Source organism: Alligator sinensis, unplaced genomic scaffold (genome assembly GCF_000455745.1).
Source record: "Alligator sinensis unplaced genomic scaffold, ASM45574v1 scaffold814_1, whole genome shotgun sequence".
Taxonomy (NCBI): domain Eukaryota; kingdom Metazoa; phylum Chordata; order Crocodylia; family Alligatoridae; genus Alligator; species Alligator sinensis.
The window spans coordinates 612,434-634,965 of NW_005842352.1; the positions used below are offsets into that span (position 1 = coordinate 612,434).

At 41.6% G+C, this 22,532-nt stretch overlaps 1 protein-coding gene across 1 annotated transcript in view; it reads left to right on the top strand.

Annotated features, from left to right (window-relative positions):
• FBN1 (fibrillin 1) overlaps nt 1-22,532 on the top strand; it is a 242,811-nt gene that overhangs the window by 173,333 nt on the left and 46,946 nt on the right. Inside the window, 12 exon segments of the mRNA XM_014522437.2 lie at nt 6,047-6,169; nt 6,722-6,844; nt 9,187-9,312; nt 11,263-11,385; nt 12,070-12,192; nt 13,340-13,504; nt 13,891-13,959; nt 14,065-14,190; nt 15,633-15,755; nt 17,574-17,732; nt 17,947-18,018; nt 22,521-22,529. Coding sequence (XP_014377923.2) covers nt 6,047-6,169; nt 6,722-6,844; nt 9,187-9,312; nt 11,263-11,385; nt 12,070-12,192; nt 13,340-13,504; nt 13,891-13,959; nt 14,065-14,190; nt 15,633-15,755; nt 17,574-17,732; nt 17,947-18,018; nt 22,521-22,529 — 1,341 coding nt within the window.

Here is a 22,532-nt window from a genome sequence, read left to right on the forward strand (position 1 = left end):
CACCCGTGTGCCCCCCGCCTGCAGGCACCCGGTTCGGGCAGTCCTGGGGGGCACCATAGCCACGGAGGGAAGCACTAGGTCCCTGTGCAGGTCAGGCAGGCAAGCTCAGGGGCGGGGGAGATCAGCCTCGCTGGTTTTTTTGCTCCTTCTGTGGAGCCTGCCTTCCTGGGCTGCTGCCAGGCTGCCTGTATGGTCTGCCTGCACAGCCCCTGAGCTGCATGGAACCCAGTGCTTCCCTCTGTGGCTCTTGGGTAGGAAACTAGAACTCCTCCGAGCTGTTTTACTTTGCAGTGCCCCAAAGTCTTTTGCTGCATCCCAAAATCATTTAAGGCACATTACGCTGCTGAATGTGCTACAGCAGCTGGAATTAACGCTCAATACACTGCTGAATGTGCAAACAGCAATGCCATTAAAGCAGTGCAAAAGGCATTTAACCCACTTTAAACCTGCTTTAAAGTGTTGTTACAAACGCCCTATAAAACTGGAAGCTGCATTCTCCAGGAATAACTCTGTGTCTATGGCTGATGTCATAAACCTACTCTGCTTCTGGATAGACATGAATTGCCCCATGTGAAATAGGGAGATGTTTATAGTGAGAAACTAAATAAATGCCAAGACCACTTCCAAAGGAAAGCAAAGGTTTTCTAGGTCACCACTTTCCAGAGTTAGGAAAGAAATGGGGCTAGGTCTAAGAGAAGTTCTTACATAAGATTATCTCAGGCAAGTAGGGATTTAGGAAGAGACGTGCAATGCGATTTCCAAGTGATCTGCTCCACAGAATAGAGGCACCAACTCAAAATACAGATGGACAGCAGTCTGATAAAGTTGACAAACATTCAGAGAGCCAAAAATACATATAAAAAGTCAGAGGATGCTTGTACAGAGATTTGCAGACATTGACAGAAGTGGTTTATACAATAGATTGAGGCTGGATTAAATTCACCTACTCAAACAGCATGCATCAGCTCCTACAGGTCATTTAAGCCCCTACTTGAAGCCCTTGATCTGAAGGGTAAGTAGTTCAGAGGGCCTTTCCTGGGCTGAGTGCTCTGAGTTGAATGTGTGGATGTTCATGGGCTTTCAGTTCATTAGCCTCAGGGTGATAGTGGATCAAGATTTTCAAAAAAACAGCAGATATTTCTGAAGTCCAGCTTTCTTCCACCACTTCTACCATTGCCAACAGAAGTAGTATGGTACCTTCCACACTAATCATGTGCAGAGGGATGTGTAAAGACATAATGACTTATCCCTAAAAAAGGTTGCTCTCTGCTTTAGGTCCCTAATTTTCAGATAATATTTGGTGATGGTGCACATACTAACTGGGTATTTGGTCATTCAGTTGTACATGTATGATTGTATATGTACAATTGCAAATATGCAACTGTTTGGTGGGAGGATGCCTTATTTATTGCTTAATACTTGAAAAAAAAATGTTTGCTAGAAAAGAGAGTTAATGGACCCAATATAAACATGGAAACTGGCAATTTATCTTTGAATTGCTTGGAATGACTTTCATATCAGATCTGCATGTTACTTATTGTATGCATTCTCATCTGTTGTAATCAGACAACTCCCTTAATGTTAATGGGAGCTGTGCAGTTACAAAGATAATGTGTACGGCAGCGTGGAACACAGTGGGACCTACTGAGGATGTAGTGTCAGTCTTTGATCGGAATTTCTGTGCTTGTGTTGGCTTGTAGCAGCTTTAATTATAAAGGAGAAATTTCATCCTGGAGAAAGCTTAAGCAAAAAATGTACTTTATACAGAGGAGCACTTCAACTCTGCACTCTGATGAGTATTCTGCTGATGTCAATGGGAATTTTGTGTTCTCTTTGGGTCAGGTTGAGTAGCACTTTACTTTTTGAGTAGTGCTTTTGAAAGGGATGGAACTATTTGGCAGGCAAGGTACTGCTTATTAGAGAGAATGTATAGACACACCTAAAAATTGTAGCCATGCCAAAAGATACAGTGTGAACTGTTACAAAGCAACTGTTGCATCAGCATGATCTTGTAGTTATACAGATACAGCCAAACCACTCCAACTTAACCCTGGTTTACTCAGGATCAAAGTTACGGCAATTTACCTCTCTTGTGTCTCTATAGGATCATGCAGACATAACACTTACAGTGCACATTTCAAACAGCTCTGAACAATTTTCTCTCATCCTTTAAAGCATCTAAAAGGCCTGTTTATCCATACCCTAAGTATAGTAGAATCTGGGCTGTGCTGTCATTGAAGAGATTTGTGTTTGAATAAAGCCTTGCCCTTCAGAGCTCCCTTTCTCCATCTTGTTTTATCTTGTGAAGTAATAATTCAGTTCTTATAGCAACATAAATCCAAATTAATCCAAATCCAACATAAATCCAAATTAATCCCCAACTTAAGTGGGTACAACTTCTGCTGAAATTACTGCCCTCTTTAGACAGGACTTTATTTGATCTGAGATCTTTCTTTTTGCTCTGGAAATAGTTGCGATGCAATAAAGTCAAGCTTATAATTCAGCCACAGGATGCAAGGAGACCAAATTAGTTATGACAGAACACAATCTGTGTTTAAATGCAGATGGCTTTGAAAATAAATACAAGCTGAAATGAGGATGAGAATGATATTGTTCACTTCTGTAGCAGCTTTAATCTAAAGCCGAAAGCACTTTGCATTCATAAATGAGTTAAGCCTCCTAACATCCCTGTGATGGTGAATGTTATTAGGAGATGCATTTTGCAGTACTTAATCTGTCTTTATTCAACCAAAACTCATTCGAAGTCAATTACATATTTTTTTTCTGAATAAAAGCTGAGTGAGGACTTCAGTGCTTGGAACAAAGCTCATAATTAGGCATTTCAATGGATGATATAATGTGGGAGTTTATCCCTTTGTAAAAGTCCATACTTGTTATAGATTTACTTTCATGACTTACATCCTACTTTCATCCAATAGAGATTGCCAGTGTGTGACATCCAGCCTAGAATAGACACAAAAAGGGTAGCAACAGACAAGTATAGTCAGGACATCCCACCTTAGTGAGTGTGAGGATTAGGGCATGTTCTTCAGGGTGTTTACAGTGAGATATACTAGATCCCCAGAAGATCAGTAATGTTCGCTGCCAGCAAGATCAGAGCCTTAGAACTAAAAGCAGGACACCTCTAGATCCAGCAGGACATCCCTTGTAGTAAAGTCCAGCTGAAGTTGTGACTAACCTGAAAGGCCCATTTTACTATAATTCCATTAACTCCTTGGCACTGCAAAAATGTGATGTGTCCATTTGCTGATATCAGGATACATCCTAAGAAAATTCACTTTCTAGCATTTGGCTTCATAAAGCAGAATTTGATAAGCTAGAAGTGATGCATAGTTTACTTTTACATTTGTGGATCCTGTCTTGCTCCTATTAGAGTCCATGATCATCTGATGTAGGGCTGAATTGAATTGCTCAGGTTTCCATAATAAAGATTCTCTATATGACTTGTAGCATAACTATTGGTAGTTTAAAAATTCTTGGCAGAAAAATCTGGAAGGAAGTGGGTTTTTTATGTTGTTTTGTTGTTCTCCAAAGGTTATGAGGAAGCATGCAATTGTTTGAATATTTCTGAGAATCATGTAAGCAAATACAGAGCACCCTTAATATTTGCAGTGGTTTAACAACTTGTTTCTTCTTAGATCCCATAAAGGTTAAAGTGCAAACTGTTGGGTTTTTCTTTTCCTCTTTTACACCAATATATACTCTACCTGACCTCTAGAAATAGTTCCTAACCTTCCCTGTCCTGCAAGCCATAATTCATGTTCTTAACTCCCTTTAAGACTTTTGACATGAGTTTCCTGCTCTCCGTGGTATTGTCATCTTACAGATTTTTTTCATGTAGTGAAGGCAAATATGTTCTATGATTTTTCTTTTCTTGACCTCTTATTTTAGATATAAAAAGCATGCATGCCTATCTTTGTTTTCTAGGAGTGCTAGTCTTAGTCTTGATTGATTAGTGATGGAATCAGGCTGCCAGCTTCAGATCTGTACCTAGATCTGCACAGACAGGTTTTGAACTCACCTCAGTAGGAATGCCCAAACACTGGGAATGTACACACTTAGGCATCTGCTTCAGACCTCTCTCTCATCCTAGCAGATGGGCAAAGGAGCCCTGAACTCCATTCATTTGCTTTCCATAGAAAAGCAAAAATAACATGCAGTGGGATTAGTACTATCACTAGGTTTGGGGCTGGGGATCTATGCTTTCCAGTCAATGCTCCATGCCTTTGCTCAATCATTTCTCCAAGAGAGAAGGAATTGGGCTCCGTGTATGTTGGATCATACCAAGTTTGTACCTTAGGTTTTCCTTTCCATTGGGTATTCTGCAGAATAGTGTGATTTAACCAAATACAACAGTAAAGGGAGCAAAAAGCCTAGTAACAAATGACAAAAACTCATAAGAGATTTGAAGTGATGCTAGACAATATACTACCCGTGTATGGAAGCAAACCAAAACACAGTTAGAGAGTGCTAGGTTACAGCAAAGGCTGTAAAATCTATGGCTCGTATGTGTAGAATTTCTGCAGCATTTGTTGTAGCTACCAAGACAATTTCTGAACACAGTATCTTTGAGTTTATACATTCTCCAGGTGCTTATATGAAGCATGAATTTGTTTCCTAACATAAAAGAGCTGTGCTTGGTTTATTCTTCTGCCTATATATTTTGACACTGTCCAAGAATCAAAATTAAGGTGAAAATACCAAACACTGAAGTGGAATGTGCTGACAAGGTTGCATACTTTGAGGGTTTGGATGGATGGCATCTGCTGCCTTCAAGGATGCTTTTCTCTCCTCCGCTTTGTTCAGGTTTCTTGAGTTCTTAAGAAATAACTTGCTTCAAGAGCAAGTTTTACTTCCATCAACCTTCACATTAAGACTAAATACCTTGGAACAGTTCCTAACAACCTCCCCTTCCCCCACCCTCTGCTTTGGTCCCCTCTGGCAGTGCAAAGCCTGGCTGTATTGTTTGGTTGGTGACATGCCTGGCAAGGGGAGGAATTAATGTGGTGAAGAACTGGTATAAACCACCAACCCCACTGGTATTGTAGAGCTCTGAGCATATTGCTGCATTCCATATTGGTTCCTTGGTGGAGGAAGGGGCTCTGTTGCAATTTAAAGCAGCCCTTAGGCAAAAAGGAGGTCCTATGGTTAGATGGCAACAGTAGAAAGCAAGCTTTGCATCTCACTCCTTAGGTAAACTAAGAACAGTCTAAGGTATGACCCTGTAAGTCAGAGCTTTCCAAACTTTTCATGTTGGTGACACACTTTTTAGACATGCATCATTTCGTGACACAGTAATTCAGTTCTGGGGGAGGGGCCAAGGGAAGCAGACGCGAGTAAGGGAGCTCCGCGGTGCCCTTCCACAAAATTTTCTGCATTTCACGCGACACACCTACACACTGCCGCCGACACACTAATGTGTCGCGGCACACAGTTTGGAAGGCTCTGCTGTAAGTGGTAGCCTGGTAAATTATGTTAGTATCTCTCTAATGCAGGGACCAAATTCTTTGTCATATACCAGCTCTGAATAAGCAGGTTTGGCCCAAGGGATTTCCAAGGCTGTTGGAGAACATAGGATCCAAAATGTAGAGCATCTACTTCAGTCTTAGAGCTCCCTGTGGCTGGTATGCCTCTTCATCTTGGAGACTTGCGAACTTACTCTTCCTGGAGCATACAGGGAAAAAGTGGAAATCTTAATGCGTTGATTTTTCTCCTTATGGTATGGATCTTAATTGGGACTTTAGAATATGTTATACTATTCTGCAAAAGTACTGCTTAAAGTAACTCTCAAAGAAGAGTATAGAAAACAATAGGACAGTGCATGTTTGAAACCCACAAGCTATTAAGTAGTTCTTCTTTGTCATTGGTCTGTTTCTTTTGCACCTATTTTTTACATGTCTTGAAAAAAACTCAAACCTTTGGTCACATTTATAGAGCTAATTTGTAGTGTTCTGTGCATCAATTTTGCTGAATGTGAGAAAACCTTGACATACAGACTCTTTCAAAACTGCCTGTGTCATTGCAGATATCAACGAGTGTGAAATTGGAGCCCATAACTGTGACAGACATGCCATATGCACAAACACAGCAGGAAGTTTCAAATGCAGTTGCAGCTTAGGTTGGGTTGGAAGTGGTGTCACATGCTCAGGTAAGTTTCGTGTATTCTTACAGTTGGTCTCTCTAATGCAGTTCTCATGCCGTCTTCCACGTCTGTTCACTGGTAGGATGGACGAGAATACCACCTGTGCACCGAACTTCCTCAGCACACCTCCCAGAGCACTGTAGTCCATCATCAGGTGATCGGGGGTTCTCCTGGCCGCATCGTTAGTACCCACATGGGCTAGGACCATGGGGTAGTAATTGGTGGGCTTAATCCTGGCCTGGATTACTTCCGTCATGTCCCGAATCTTTGCTCTTTGAGAACAGAACAGTTGGCGTCCAGTCCAGACCACTGAATGTGGTAATCTAGAATATCCAGTGATACATTATATGTGTTGTTTTTCTTGCTGTCTGAATAAAAGAGCTCATAAAAAACATGTCAAATTTAAAAAAACCAACAAAAAACAAAACAAACCACATAGTGCATTGTTTTTATTATGAAAGATATTCAGAATAGAGTTTTTCTGTGCCATATACTGAGTATCTTAAAGGTTCCATTGCAACTGTTTTTTACCAATATGACTGTCTTTTATATTTAAAGATTTGGATGAATGCTCCAATGGAACACACAACTGCAGCCCACATGCTGATTGCAAGAACACCCTGGGCTCTTACCGTTGCCTTTGTAAAGAAGGTTACACAGGAGATGGCTTCACTTGTACAGGTGAGTTTGAAGTGAGCAAGTACTGGAATGAAATGCCCAAGCAAGCATCTGAAGTGGTTAGTTGTAGGGAAAATTTACCTTTTTCTTACATGTAGCATAATTTAATTTCAAGTGCTGATCCAAAATTTTACAATCCTAAAGCCCTGATGCCGCAGTCTTTCTGGGCTCCAGGAAGCCTCCCATTTAATTGAAGTAAGGAAGCGTTAGCCTGAAGACAAAAATGTTTGTTTTGAATCTTTCCAGTCTTATGTTAAGGTATATCCTGAGATATTGCGTCACAGTCTCCCATTTCATGTAACATAACATCATTTGTTATGAAAAGGCTGGCCAATGAAACTCAATGGCATTTTTCCCTGTGAAAGGTTTCTATGAGTGTTGCTTGTTAATAAAGGTGGGTGGCAAACTTATTAAAACAGTGCTTGGTGCTGTGATTGGACCAATTAATAAACCAGATTATAGGCCACCCACATGACACTTGAGTAATGAGGCACATCTGTTTATATTCCTTCATACAGTTGCCTAGGAATATGTTTGCCTTCCAGAAGTTAGCATATGTTCACTGTCCTTTTTCTGCATCATCTGGATTATGGTCTCAGGATACAGTGCTGAAATATAACAAGCAGCTACTTCTGAATCCTAATGATATAGACTATAAATTTGTTTGGTGATGTTCCCCACCTTGAGAGTTTTCTGCATTGAAGAGCAAATTAGCTCATATAAAAGTTGTCACTAGTAACTTTGCTTTTGCACTAAGGATTTTGATTATTGTTATAGATTGGAGTGAGCAATTATTTCAGGCGGAGGGCCATTTACCGCGTTTAGGCAAGCTGTCAAGGGCTGCATTGGTTGCCCCATCCCTTGACAGGTGCCCCACCCTTGGTTGCCATCTTGTGATCAGACCCCCCCCATACACCTGCCACCTCCTGCTCCTGGCCCTGGGGTACTGGCATGAGCCCCCTGGTCCTGTGATGCAGCTCAGGGGAGAGGGAGTGGGAGAGGGCTGGGGGCAGGGCAGGGATGGGCTGGCCTTACTGGTGAATCCTAGTGGCTTCCCCTAGATCCTAGAACCCCTGGCTCCTGTCATCATTGACGGGCAGCCAGGAGCAGATACATATACATTTTCTAAATTTTTTAGGGGCCCTGCGGGCTGGATAGAATGGCCTGACAGGCCGGATCCAGCCCATGGGCCATATTTTGTCGGCTCCTGTTATAGATTTTATGCCAAAGTTATTCTACAGTGATGCACAACAAAATAGAGCCCTAAAAGAGATGCTTAATTGGGCAGATCCTCAGTTGGTGTAAATCAGTACCTCCCTGTTGACTACACTGGTTTATTCCAACTGGTAATCTGCCCCAGCTGATTTAAAGTAAATTATATTTGAATTATTCAGTTGTATGAATAAACACTAGAACTCTGTTTCTTGCACTGTATACAATTTTCAAATCTGATTCTGCTTCTCAAATGGCCTTCATAATGTACAACTGTTTTATTTTCAATACGTAAGTTCTTTATTTTGAAAAGCTTATGGACTGCAATATCCTTTTTGTTTTAAAAACAAGCATTTATTAAGTTCCCACATTTTGATTGGACTCTGATGTTTATCTTGTTTATTACTTAGGAATTTGAAAAGTGGGTAGAACCCAAACTGGAGCAGACAAGTGTTGTGGAAGCCTTCTGCCAAGGCATGCAGCATCAGTCTTGATCTGGGGTGCTTTTGCTTTCTCAGTCCTAGATTTTTACACTGAGACTTCCAGCTGTGCTCCATTGCAGCACATGTGATGTGTAAAATGTCAACTAGAGAAAGGGGCCAATTTATTTCTCAACAGCCGTATAGTCCAGCCATACAACGGTGTGACCTGGAATAGGCCACTTCACCCCTCTTGTCTGTTTCTCCTCCCACTCTGTCTGTATTGTCTGTTTAGAATAAAAGCTCAGTGAAGCAGTGAGTCTCTCTTACCATTTGTTTGTATGCTGGACAACACCTACCACAGGAGACCCCTGATCTCATTTGGGGCCTCAAGGCTCTGCCGTAATACAAACCATAATGATGAGAGCATGTGAATTTTATTATCATGTCTAAATTTGGCTCTAAGTTTAAATGACTCCACTCCCTGCACTTGTTATTAGATTTAACTACTTTTAACAGTTTTTACCTTTTGCTGCTGCTTTATTTTATTACAAATCATATTTTCAAAGTGAAAAACTGCCCCTAGCCTTTTAGTATGACAAGCTAAACATTTAACTAGACTCATTTTTCAGTGAGCAATCACAATTTATCTTAGCTGATCAATTGTTAGTGAGACGTATTCACAGTAAAATGCAATTCCTCTTTCTGTTACAGATCTTGATGAATGCTCAGAAAACCTGAACCTCTGTGAAAATGGGCAGTGCCTCAATGTCCCTGGAGGATATCGCTGTGAATGTGATATGGGATTTTTGCCAAGTCCGGATAGGAAAGCATGTGAAGGTAATTCACTGTAAGCTTTAAACAACACTCTGCAAATTCTGTCTTAACACTTTATTTTTGAAAAATGTTACAATCAGTTGCAGTTATGTTAACTGGTGGAAAACACATTGGTCAAAAGAAATACAGGCAAGGGTAGAATGTCATGTTTTTCTGTTTGTGTCCAGATACTAATTTTGTCTCAGAGCTCCAGAGCTCTCAGCCAGCTCCGGAGAGTGAGAGAAGTTCTTTGAAGAGTCTCTTCCACCGTGATGGATTATCATCTAGGCCATTTTCCTTGGTTTGTTATTCAATTCATGTCACTTTAGCAGAAACGATCATAATATTGTCTCTAATATATAGGAAGACTAATATATGGGAAACAAGGCTGCAGAAGTCAATATAAAGACCCCCCCCCACTGATTTCACTAGGCTTTGGATCAGACCCCAAATCTATTATGAATTATTGATTTGGTAGCTGATGAAGCGTTCTGAGCAACTTCTATGAACTGTGATTATACAAAGTCATAATTATCCAATGTAAGGAAAGGTACAGTTTAGAAAGATGAGACAACGAGATTGTAGCAAACCCAGTGGAAAAAAGTTCCCATCAGCATCTGCTGAGTTTTGAAAGTGAGTTGCCACTCAGCAGTTTGCAACCCTTATGTATGAGAGTTCAGGAGTTTGAAATGCATGTGAAATAGGAATATAAAGATTAGATGTGTGAATATTTACTCCAAGTATGTTTCAAATGATGTATTTGAGATCCACAGTCTGCATTGCACTAGTTGGTTAGTTAAGTCCTGAAGTCAGAAGTCAGAGCAATACCTTGCCTTGTAAACAGTCGATATTCTGCAAGTCACTCAAAAGGTGGGAGAAGGGGAAATATGAAAAAATCTAAATTAACTGGGAGTACAAAAATGCTAGAATTTTACAATGTGTTAACTAATAGAAAACAAAGACAAAATCAATTAGTAAATTATATGCTCAGATCTATAAATAAATGTATATTTTCTCCAATACTGAGATCTTTAAACTCAACTAGTTTGAATGTATTATAGACACAGGTATTGGATGACATTCATAAGAAGACCATAAATAGGATTGTGTACTTTTGCTACCCAAAAGTGTTCCATGTATTATTTTTTTACTAATAAAGTATAAGGCATAAATTGTGAGAGTTGGAAGTCCATGTATATTAAAACAAAAATTGATTTCTTAATGTTTTATCTATGAAGCCATTTACTTTCAACCAAAATAATCTTAAAACTTACATTTAATAGCTCATATAGTGCCTCTCTTCTGTTGCTACAACAGCCTTCTCTTGATGTCTCTGCTATGTATACTAACCATAGAAGCATTTTCAAGTCCTTTGTAAACACGAGCTCTTGTTACTGGATTGAGTTTGTAGTTCATTATGCAGTTCATACAGTATTCTGTAAACATTGAGTTTGATGCTGCAGTCCTTACTCAGGCAAAATACCTGTAGTAGTTAGTCCCAGAAAATGAATACAGTCTGTCTAAAATGTGTTGGATGCAATAAACCTGAATAAGGTGAAATTCACCCTCATAGTAGGGCCTGTGATTCACTGAAGTCATCCCCTCCTGGTACTGTCCATTGGCATAGAGTTGAATTTCACTTCTCTAAGGCATATTTGTTTCCGTGTTAAAATTCACTATTCCTCAGGAGAACCCACAATTAGGGTTCAGATTAGTTCTGGCACAACTCCCAGTGCCTCCAGTGAGAGTTTTTTGCCTGAGTTAGGGGTTCTAGATTGGATCCTTTAGGTTCCAAATGTAAATTTATATATTATTATTTCAAATCTAAAACATATTTTATGGAGTATACAGAAACAGCCAGCCTTCAGTTCCATGTTTAGTTTTCTGAATGCTGATTCATGCAAGATTTCATTTCTCTGTATAGTGAAAATTTAATGGAATTTGTTTTTCCCCATATGTTTTTTTTTCTTAAAGATATTGATGAGTGTACCCTTTCTAAGATCTGCGTCTATGGAACTTGTCATAACCTCCCTGGTCTATTCCGATGTGAGTGTGAGACGGGCTATGAATTAGACAGAAGCGGTGGTAACTGCACAGGTAAAGATTCATTTTAAATGTCATTGTTTTTAACGTAGCTGTTGTTATCTTGGCCTAGTCTTTTGGCAAAGCTGGTGCTGTGTTAGATTATAAAGAAAACATAGAATTGTCCTGGATGCTTCAGTGCAAAACAGCAAAATGGCACAAAAGAGTCAGCAGGAAATTTCATGCAAATACTTTGCCTAACTTGGGGGCTTGTGTAGTCATCCTCCCAACCTGTGCGTGGCTAAGCAGTGGATGCCCAAGGTTCCACTGGGTCAAGAGAAGAAAAGGAAACAGAACAGAGGCATTGTGTCTTTCCTTCCACATCAACTGGAAGAGATCTGCTGTGTGCTACACTTTCTGTTCACAGTAACATAAAGTACAAGTGCTCCTAAATGTTTTTAACTGATAATATTTTTTGAACAACACATGCAATTCTCACTGCATTTCTTTTCATAGAATTATTCTTTTCTGATGAAAATGAAGTATTTCTCCATGAAATGTCGACTGCATATCAGGATAACACATCTGTTTCTAAAGTTTCAGTGGTACTTTGCAGCTGTCTGGAGAATGACTAAGATACAACACATGATAAGCCATAGTATCGCGATTTCCTGAGTCTGACAGACTGACACATAGCATATTGTTGGCTTATGTGTTATACTGGGGTATTTTCTAACTGCCCTGCTTTTATTGTTGCAGATGTTAATGAATGTACAGACCCTACAACCTGTATCAGTGGCACATGTGTCAATACCCCAGGCAGTTACACCTGTGAGTGTCCCCCTGATTTTGAGCTGAATCCAACCCGTGTTGGCTGTGTTGGTAAGATATCATTTTCTTTATTATTGAGAAGTAGTGTCACAAATAGATCATAATGGTAACAGCTGGCTGAGGCAGTCCACCAGATGGTGTATAGCTGTTTGGGAGGACTCTCCGACTCCCATCCTACTGCCCCTGCTTTAAGTTGGTGGAAGGAAAGGGAGTATAGCTAGAGTACTGCTGCACTGGAGCCCTCCCCTACTGCCAAGCGCCCCTGCAGTGTATGATGCAGCTGTGCACAAATTGGAGAAGCCATGAGGCTGCTTTAAATTGCATGAAGCCCAAACAAGCCTCCATCTGGTCCCAGGATTGAAAGAACCCAAAAGTGTGGCATAAAGCCAACAACACTCCCTCAGACCTGACTGTAGGTACAGCTGGCCAAACCATACTGTCATGACCAAGGGAAATGTTCTTGTGAGAGTTAGACCCCAACCATCCAGTACTTGTCTGGTACTCCTTGGTTCTGAATTGTTTAAGAGGTCAGTGCGGGAAGGAGAGATGGTCTTCAAAGTCGCATGCATCTTACTTCCCAAATATATTAATTTAATAAATGGGTATTTATCTATATTACATTAACATCAAAGTCATATGAAAGTAGCAGTTCCTAGAATTAGGGCCAGGGTTCAGGGAGATGGGGAGAGACAAGTATAAATGAAAATATGCACCTAAATGAGTGTTACAGCAAATGTAACACTTCTATTCAAGCTGAGAAAGTCCTTAGTCTTTAAGCAGTCTCACTGGTTTCCATGGGAGGACTTAAAGAGAAACATTTTCCCCAGTTACTGGTGTTCTAACACCAGTTCTAACACAAATGGCCTCTGTGGATGGAAGTGATCCTAATACTTCAAGTAAAACCCTGTATTATCTTGCAAGGATAACTTCCACAGCACTGAAACTAGTGTCATTATTTTTTATTATTATTTTGTATTACCATAGCTCCTAGGATTACCAGACATGGACCAGGATCCCATCGTGCTAAGTGCTGCTTAAACACAAACAAATAACTGGTCTTTCCCCCAAGATGCTAACAGTCTAAGTGTAAGATAGAGAAAAGGTGATAAATGAGCCTTGGGGGTAGAAAGGGAAAGAAAGTAAAGAAGTCAACCCTCCCCTGCGATATAATGTTTGGCTTGGTGTATATTTTGAATAGATACCCGTTCTGGCAACTGCTACTTGGAAGTTAAAACACGAGGAGATAATGGAGGTACCTTCTGCAGCAATGAAATTGGGGTTGGTGTTTCCAAAGCATCCTGCTGCTGTTCCCTGGGAAAAGCTTGGGGAATTCCTTGTGAACATTGCCCAGCTGTGAACTCAAGTAAGTTGACTTAACATCATTAGAGGTAACAATATATTTTGCTTATTTTCTCTACTTACTCTGGATAGCACAGTTCTAGTATTACCACATGCTGTGTATATACATGTACTGCAGTATCTTATTATTATACCACTCACAATACAAAATATTTTGGAATTGACATAAGATCAGCAAAAAGAACATTGTATTTGTCCCTGCATAATTGTGCTATTGCAGGTAAAACTGTACTATCTAGTGGGGAAAGCAATACTCAATGTTATATTAATAGGTGACACCTTATTTTGCTGAGGCTGTTTTATGCCCCTTAAATTTAAGTTCCCAGGAATAAGATTTCCAAGTTCAAATATTATTGTTTTGAAAATTCATAAAATCTTTTTTGTTTTCAGCTGAGTATAAGGTTCTGTGCCCTGGAGGGGAAGGATTCCGACCAAACCCGATTACAGTTATATTGGAGGGTAATACTTATCATTTAAATATTTTACATGTCTACAATGACAAAATTCTTTGGTGAAATAGACTCTTTTTGCCATATAATCATACTGGCGTTTTCACTTTTCTAGATATTGATGAGTGTCAAGAACTACCTGGACTTTGCCAAGGAGGAAAATGTATCAATACGTTTGGAAGCTTCCAATGTCAGTGTCCATCTGGCTACTATTTAAATGAAGACACTAGAGTATGTGATGGTATGTGGTCCTTGGATTTACCCAGCATTGGCAGTTATTTCATACAAAGTGTTGACAACTCAACATCCATCAAAATCAATCAGTTCTGCCAAAACAAGATGTGTAAATGCAGAGAAAGTAGAGCTGGTCAAAAATTTTCCATCACGGTATTTGTTAATAAAGAACTCCTTTTTGACTTGGTGGAAATTTTTATAACTTTTTGTCTAACGTCTTCTGATTTACCAGCTAACTCTAAGAAATAGCAGTTCTTTGGTAGACAGTGTAATTATTTACCTTGACTAAGCAATAAAACAAACAAACAAACAGATGGCTGCTTGGGTTTGTTGGGCAGGTGGAAATGGCATCATCCTCTTTTAAGTGCAGCTCATTGTCTGTCTTTTTCCAATCTAAAGCTTGAGTCTCTAACTGAAAATATTTCTAGTATTGCAGCCTTCATTCTCCACAGTGAGTAGGTAGCATGCATTTAGTGCATCATGCTATGTACTTATCCCATGAAGCCTATAGGTTGCATTTTGTATCAAATTTTGACAAAATCCCCAAACCTGATGCCTACTTTTCCATTGTTCAGAGTATATTAAGCTTCTCAGACCATTAGTACTATTATTAGTTTTCCATAATGGCTGTGATGTGCTAAGGCTAGGTAAATATAAGAAGATTCATGCCACAAAGAGCTTACAGGCTAAAAATCAAGCAGAAAGACTTTTCATGCAGGACTGTATACATGCAGCTCAACTTGTTAACAGGCTTCCTGTTAAGTGGAGAGAAGATATAAGTCTACTTGTCCGTACAGATCTTTCTCTGTTGATGGCCCAGTATTGTTTAAAATGAGCAAGGCTGTTTAAGCAATTTTCAAGTATACATCTTTTACTTTCTCCCTTTGCTTGGAGACTTTTGATGTAATTGTTGCCCCATTTGCTGAGCACAACTATTCTACCATCTCTAGCCCATCGAATCAAAATTCACTAAATCAGTTTTGTTTAAGATAAGATAAGGTGACTTCGGCTCTGTCAGGCTTACTCCTGCTAGTTTACTGGGACTCTTATCTTCCCTGGGTTCTCTTGTCATAAGGGGTGATTGGTACCTAGAGAGGAGACATGGATGTGATTTCTACCTGATTTTAGAGCATCTCCAAAGATGACTGCTGGGGCAGAAGTTTAGAGGAAATTGGCTGTCACTGGCCCATCCCTTTGAATCTACTAACAGCCCAAGCCCCACCTTAGCTGTAAGGCCTTTTGGCTAACCTGTGGAGATGACTATTCATGGTATTACTCCCTCTCCTATACACTCTCTGCCCATCCTGACCCACACCATTAAGTAGTCTTAGCAGTATATTCTTGCCCCAAAAACTGCTGGGCCATCTTAACCCAAATTTACTAGTGTCTCAACACAATTGAGACTGATATAAACTGTGGTTATGTAATGACTTTTGGTTTTCTTATTAGATGTCAATGAATGTGAAACACCTGGAATTTGTGGACCTGGCACTTGTTATAACACTGTTGGAAACTACACCTGTATCTGTCCTCCTGACTACATGCAAGTCAATGGTGGCAACAACTGTATGGGTAAGAGGTTTTTTTTTTTTTTTTTTTTTAAGATTTTGCCTTTACACTTTGTGCCAGGGCAGCAGCTAGTGTAAATGGCTCCACTGAGTAAGCTACACAGAAGAACAGTCACGAATCAAATGTAGTTCTGGCAATGTCCGTGTAACTGAGGGTCTAGTCTCTTTCTTTATTTTCATTAAGTAAACTAAGGTTTTTGTCAGAGGTTTATTAGAAAACAACTCACAATCAGTGTAGTCTGTTTAGATTGGCAAAACAATGTTACTGTTTCCTTCCAACCACAGTAAAAAGGTGTTATATTTGCTCTTCATGTGGAATGAATTTTCCATTTTAATCCTTTGGCAAGAGTGATATTTCATGGGTACTTTGGGCCATATCATGTTATTGATCTATGCACAGAGCCTCTCCACTGGGCATTATTGTAAAAATTGATGGACGGCTATAATGTTTTCAGGCTGGAATGTCTGAGCATCACAGGCTTATTCTTCTTCCAGTGAAGTCAGTGGCAGAACTCCCATTGACTTCAGTGGGAGTAGGACCAGGCCTCAAAAGATAAACTGTTTTTGTATAACACAAGCCAGTCTGTGGCTTGAAAAATCACTGGCTGCCATAGAGGCAGCACAGTAGACAGCATCCCAGCAGAGCTTGCCTAGGCACTGTTAACCATCACATTGTAGAGGACAGCACATGGCTAGACCTTGTCCTGTATTTCTCATGCTCTGGAGCTGAGTGATGGCGATGCTTCATTAAGAGTCTGTGATTCAATTGGTGCTTTTGCTCAAGGATTGTTACTGTGTTCAGCCTTTGCTCTGAAAGGTTTTGTGACCTTTCTATCCTAATTCCGGGGCTATGCACAATAACATCCTGAATGCATCTCTTTTCAAAATGGTCCCTGAAAAATGATGACCTGCAATATTATAATGCCCTGTGGCAGTTATTTACACGGTACTTAAATCTGATCCTGCAAACTTTCTGCCTAGCTCCTTCTAGCTGGCATCCCTGATTACAGCTGCTCCTCAAGAGAAGAGGAGCCAAGGAGCCATGGGTCTCCTTCTACTGGCATCACACCACCCTTTTGAAGCTTTTGGAGTTGAGTTTCAATGGGCATATCTTCACATGATATTATTGTTGCTAGGTGCAGTGTTTAATTTTGCTTCCACGACTGTAGCATATTGACCTGGGGCGGTGCAGTCCTGGCTGGCAGGGGACTGGGGGGTTCAGCCTGCCAGCCTGGAGCTGCTCCCCTTTGGCTCAATGTGCTGTGGAGGGGCTGGAGCACAAGGATGCTACAGTGTGGGGCTAGCCGGCAGGCAGCCCCCGCACTGTAGCACCCTTGTGCCCCATCCAGCCCTGGTCACCGTCTACACACGCATTGCAGCAGAGTAAAAAACTCTGCCATAAGATAGTACTTGTCAGGCAATACTATCCCACAGTATAGTTAATTAGTTTTCTCTGGTCTAATAGGGGTGCATGTGTAGATGGTAACGCTTTACTGTGGAGCTATTAGACAGCTGAGAGAACATATTTGACCCAACATTTCAAGTTTTTCATAGGTTTTAGGAGTCACTTCTAGCAAGGTTGTAAAATGCTAGAGAAAAACCTGTCTTCAGCAACCTCTGGGGAGAGCTACAGAAGTCAGGTGTTTAAAAGTTGTGGTCTTCTAACCTAGTAATATTCTCAGTGTGTTTGGGAAAGGAGGTAACTAATAAGTATGAGGTGACTAATAAATATGACCTCGTACTGTCATACGAGCTTTGTCGTATGTTTCAGCAGAGCTCTTAAAACATGGTACTGTCATATGTTTTTGGTTTTTTATTGCAGATATGAGAAGGAGTCTCTGCTACAGAAATTATTATGCAGACAATCAAACCTGCGATGGAGAGCTTCTCTTTAACATGACCAAGAAAATGTGCTGCTGTTCCTACAACATTGGGAGAGCATGGAATAAGCCTTGTGAGCAGTGCCCTATTCCTAGCACAGGTAGGTTTTTAATTTGAAAATGTTTATAACCATACTAGCTATTATAAAATTTATAACCATGCAACCTATTATAAAGTTAAGGGGAGACGGTTATGTTTTCATGTATTTCTGTATGTGTTTGTGCATGTGCCTATCCAAGTACAGGAAAAGGGGGAAATTTAGCCTTGCATGAAAAAATTGAGATAATTTGAGTGATCTTGTTTTCTTATTATAGATGAATTTTCAACACTCTGTGGAAGTCAAAGGCCTGGTTTCTTCATTGACATTTATACAGGGTTACCAGTTGGTGAGTTGTGATTACTCTGTTGAGAACTAAAATCCATACCACCTATGTGCTAGGAAAAGGGAGGCTTTGTTTCCATAATTAGTTTTTTCCTGGAGAGGAATAAAGACCAAACAATACAGTGGAGTTCAACCCTTAACTTAAATCTGATCCTGCAAACTTTCTGCCTAGCTCCTTCTAGCTGGCAGCCCTGATTACAGCTGCTTGTGATCAAGGCAGTGTCAGGCTATACAGATGTTTTAATCAAGCCTCGCTGAATGGACAATGGGCTATGATCATCTGGGAGTAAGGCCAATCCTCTTTTAAGTTTGAAAGGAATTAGGAGTCTTTCCTTCTGACTCAAGCACCGATTTAATCTGAAAATTCACACCAATCCCCTTGTGTACGAGATTAACACAAAAATCCCTTTTCCTCTTCAGTCAGAATATTACTTACATGCTGTGGTGGAGCACCAGTGGGGTACTCACCACTTTTAGGACTATCACAGGCTCTGGGGGAGCCTGTTTTTTATGAGCAGCAGGCAGAAGCCTTCCCTGCTAAATATTGTAAAGGAGAAGGTAGGGGCCAGAGCATCTTAAGTGCTCTGCCATTTTAAGACCTGGGTCAGGCTGCAGGCAGGTGCAGCCCAGTCCTGATAAGTGGCCATTTTAAGCCCTAGACCAGCAGGGCTGGGGGCAGCAGTTCACTGCCAGACACCGAGGAAGCAATGTTTCCTGGAGGAGCTGCTCCTCTGAGAACAGCTAGGAGGTAAGGGCAGGAGGCTCTTGGTCCTGGGCATGACTTGAAACTGCATCCAGCTGGGGAAGGGTGGCCTGGCTGGGCTCCTAGTGGTGCAGGAGCCCCCAGGAAATGCCAGGCCAGTTACCTCCCTGGTGAAAGGTAAGGAGGGGCTCCTTAACCCCAGTCCCTGCTTTTGGGTGGGTTATTTAACACCAGAGGCAGTAGAGGGCCAGGCACGCCCAGGTGTGACACCTGAGCCCTGCGGGGTGCAAGACACCACAGTGTGGGTAGTGGGGCCCCAGAGTGTGGGCAGTGTGCAGTGGGGTGCAGAGGGGCACCTGAAGGCCTGCACGAGAGTGGCAGTCGTGAAGCCCTGGAGAGAGGGGTGAGTAGAGAGTGGTAATTGTGGGGCCCTGCAAACACGGGGGCATGAGATATGGCCCTGCAAGTAAGGGGCGCAAGTTGTGTCCCTGTGAGCAGGGGGCTTGAGGGTAGGTCCTGCTAGCATGGGGGCCTGAGTTAGGTCCAGGTAAGCCTTAGGGCACCTGAGGCCATAGGTGGGCCAGAGGCTGATCGGAGGGCAGCAGAGGAGAAGCCGTAAGGAGAATAGGGGATGAGCCATCAGCCCCTTGATGGAGAGCAGCTGGGGGAGTTACCCAGCTATGAGACCAGTGGCAAAGTCAGCACAGCATTTAGCGAACTGCCCAGCGCTCACTCAGAGGAGGGTAGTGGGAGATGCCCAAAAGGCTGCACGCTTACTGGCCGGGGAGTGAAGAGTAGGAAGCCTGAGGACCCTGTGGGTGAGGGCAGAGTGAATGTGGTCCTCAGGAGAGAAGGGGCAGTACGTGTGAGGCCCAGGAAGGGTGGGATGAAAGAGCCCAGGTGAGAGGTGGTGGAGAGTGAGAGGTCTTTGTGAGAAGGAGGCAGTATGAGTGTAGCCTGAGCAGGGCACAGTGAAAGAAACTCAATACTGTGACGAGTTGGGCTCGGCCTCAGGCCGGAGCTTAGTACAGCTGTGAGCTACATCTGTGAGGCATGGGACAGGTTAAGGGGTGGTAGGAGCATGTACTTTTGGCCCTTAGATATCCAGGCCCTCAAAGGGCAGCCTCCCACCTCGTTACCAACTAATTACTTAACAGCAAGGTATGACAGGTGAGAGAGGTAGGTGGTGTGCCCAGTGGTGGTGGGTGATCAGCACTGTGGCTGGTTGGGGACCTCCCACTTTGCCACACATGCATTATTATGTGTAACATTTGAATTGTTTATAACAAATTGCAAAAATGAGAGAGAGAGGAAATGAGGAACTCAAAGACAAGGATCCTTTTGGGATTCTGTTTTGTTTTGATTCTCACAAAAAACAAGTGGAACATCCCTGCAGAACTAGGACAGCTAAGGTATATAGGTAGGTGATACAGGGCATTCTTACACATACCTTGTGGGTGGGGGAGGGGTGTACTTTAATTAGAGTGGCTTTGAGCGCCGCTCTAATTAAAGCATCTGGAGCGTCTTGTGTATCAGTCTCTCTGGGCTTCAACATGGCAGTGGGGGTGCTTTTTCTAAAGTTCGTCAAATGAGCTTTAGTTAAAGTCCCCCCCCAGCCATTTTGAAGCACAAGGAAACATGGAGGCTGGTAATTACAATGCTCCAGGAGACTCGACTGAGTCTGCTCCAATACACTGTTATTACAGTGTGTCGAAGCAGCCTCCCGACTCATGTACAGGCACCCAAAGTATTCAGATACTCTTGTAGTGGGTGCTGTTGAAAGCACTAACATAGTCTGGTCTGTGGAATCCATTCTAATGAGGTAGAGTGTATACAGAAATGGATAGTATATTATATTCCTGGTTGTTTGAGGAGCAAAGCATCATGTTTCACCATTTGCACTCAATTGCCAAAATCATTGCCATTCAGTGCCAGCATGTTAGGTCACCTCTGAGCTTACCATGGCAAGTCCTAGTCTCTTGACCTGCTTAGTCAGAAGTAATCATATGAGGTGGTGTCTAGCCTTGTGCAGCCTGCACACTGGCACTACTACATGGCATAACACATCATATAAAGGAAGCTCACTCTAGACGGGGAAGGGGTCATGAAATTCAGGGCACATGCAGGTCCTGCCTCAGCAGCAGTTAGTAGTATGCATGCCAGAAGTGGCTCAGCCTTCTCGGTACTTGTAGGTATAGCTTTGTTCAAGCACAAATGCAGCAGCCTCTGCAGCTGACCCTCACTTTCCTCCTGGAAGCAGAAAGGTGAGCCCAAAGACACTACTAATATGTCCTCAGCCATAAAGAAAACTAGTGATACAAGTTGCTACCCTATGTAAGCAACCAGACTATATCAGCGACTGGGAATCTGCATAGGCTCCCCCAGCTATGATGCACAGCCTTTACCTTTGCTTAGTCTGGGGACAGAAATTATCCATTTCTGCTCCTTCCATGCACTGTGTGTGCTGCAAGGGTATAATTTAGTATCTGGTTTATACCATGCAGGAGCAGTCTGTACTATCATTCATGTAGTGATTGGCAGGCAGTGCACTCTTGGATTATAAACTTGCCGTAATATCTCTATTCCGTTTTTTCATTATATTTCCATGTCTTTATTCAAGCTGATTGCTTCTGATGATGGCAGACAGGTGGGTTTTGGTTCTGTCTTAACCCTTTTATAATTATTGGGATAAATATCAGCAGCATCGGAGACACTTGTGTAGGAAATTAAGGGATTGGTGGAGCATTCCCATAATGCTCTTTGACCTCTCTCCATCACTGTTGCTGCCATGAATTTAGTGATATTGGTCCCATAGTTAGGGCCTGAAAAAGACCTAAAGAGCCCAATCAGCAAGATTTGTACTATTGAAATAACTTCTGCATTTGTAAAGCCAAAAACAGTCACCTGAAATCAAACAACTATTGGTAAACACCATTCCTTGCACAAGGAAGTTGTGGGACTTAATGCAAAAGCATAGTATCTTGCAGGCATTTCAAATATCATTAGGCATTCATAATGTCAGTAAAAAGTATAAAAGTTACTTGCAGGTTTACTGGAGGAGAAACTGGATGTAAAGTGGAGGTCTAACCAAAGTTTGCATTCAGATGTACTCCCCTTCTTTATGCCAAAGGCCATAAGGCATGAGCTAAAGTCACAAAAGGCAATCGGAGTCATTAATTTCAATGAATTCTTTGATCAGCCCCTTAGAGTATGAGGAGGGGCATTTTTGCTTTTTTTGTTTTTTTAAGCATAGAAGTAACTGTGCAAACTAGCAAAGATTGTACATTGCTTCTGACAGCAACATCTGGTGGGCTGGAGTTTCATCTTCTGAGGACACCTTGTTCCATGTTAGTAATGCATAGTGGATTCCAAGCAGCTAGAAATGCCAAGTGGAGAATTGTCCCAGTGCAAGGGAATGCTACCAGCAGGCGGCTGGTGGATGAGGCTCTGCTGCTGCCTATTCCAGCAGCCCCAACCTCCAGTGTAAGGAAAAGGAGGCAGGTCAAGGCAGGACATGGATGAGACAGAGCAGGGAAGTAACTGTAATTTTCTCCATGCTTAATAAATGTTGGCTTAAGTGAAAAAATAGAGGTATTGATCTGTATATCAAAATATGTAGTAAAATATCTAGTTTCCCAGGACACGTGGGAAATATTGAGTGTCTGATACCATTTTACATAATCATATTGCTATTATAAACATTGCGGTAACATTGTCTCATGAATAAATGCAAAATAGAATATTTCTGTAGAAACAAATTTAATACGCTTTTTTTCAGACTATTTAAAAATCAATTGTTACAGATATTGACGAAT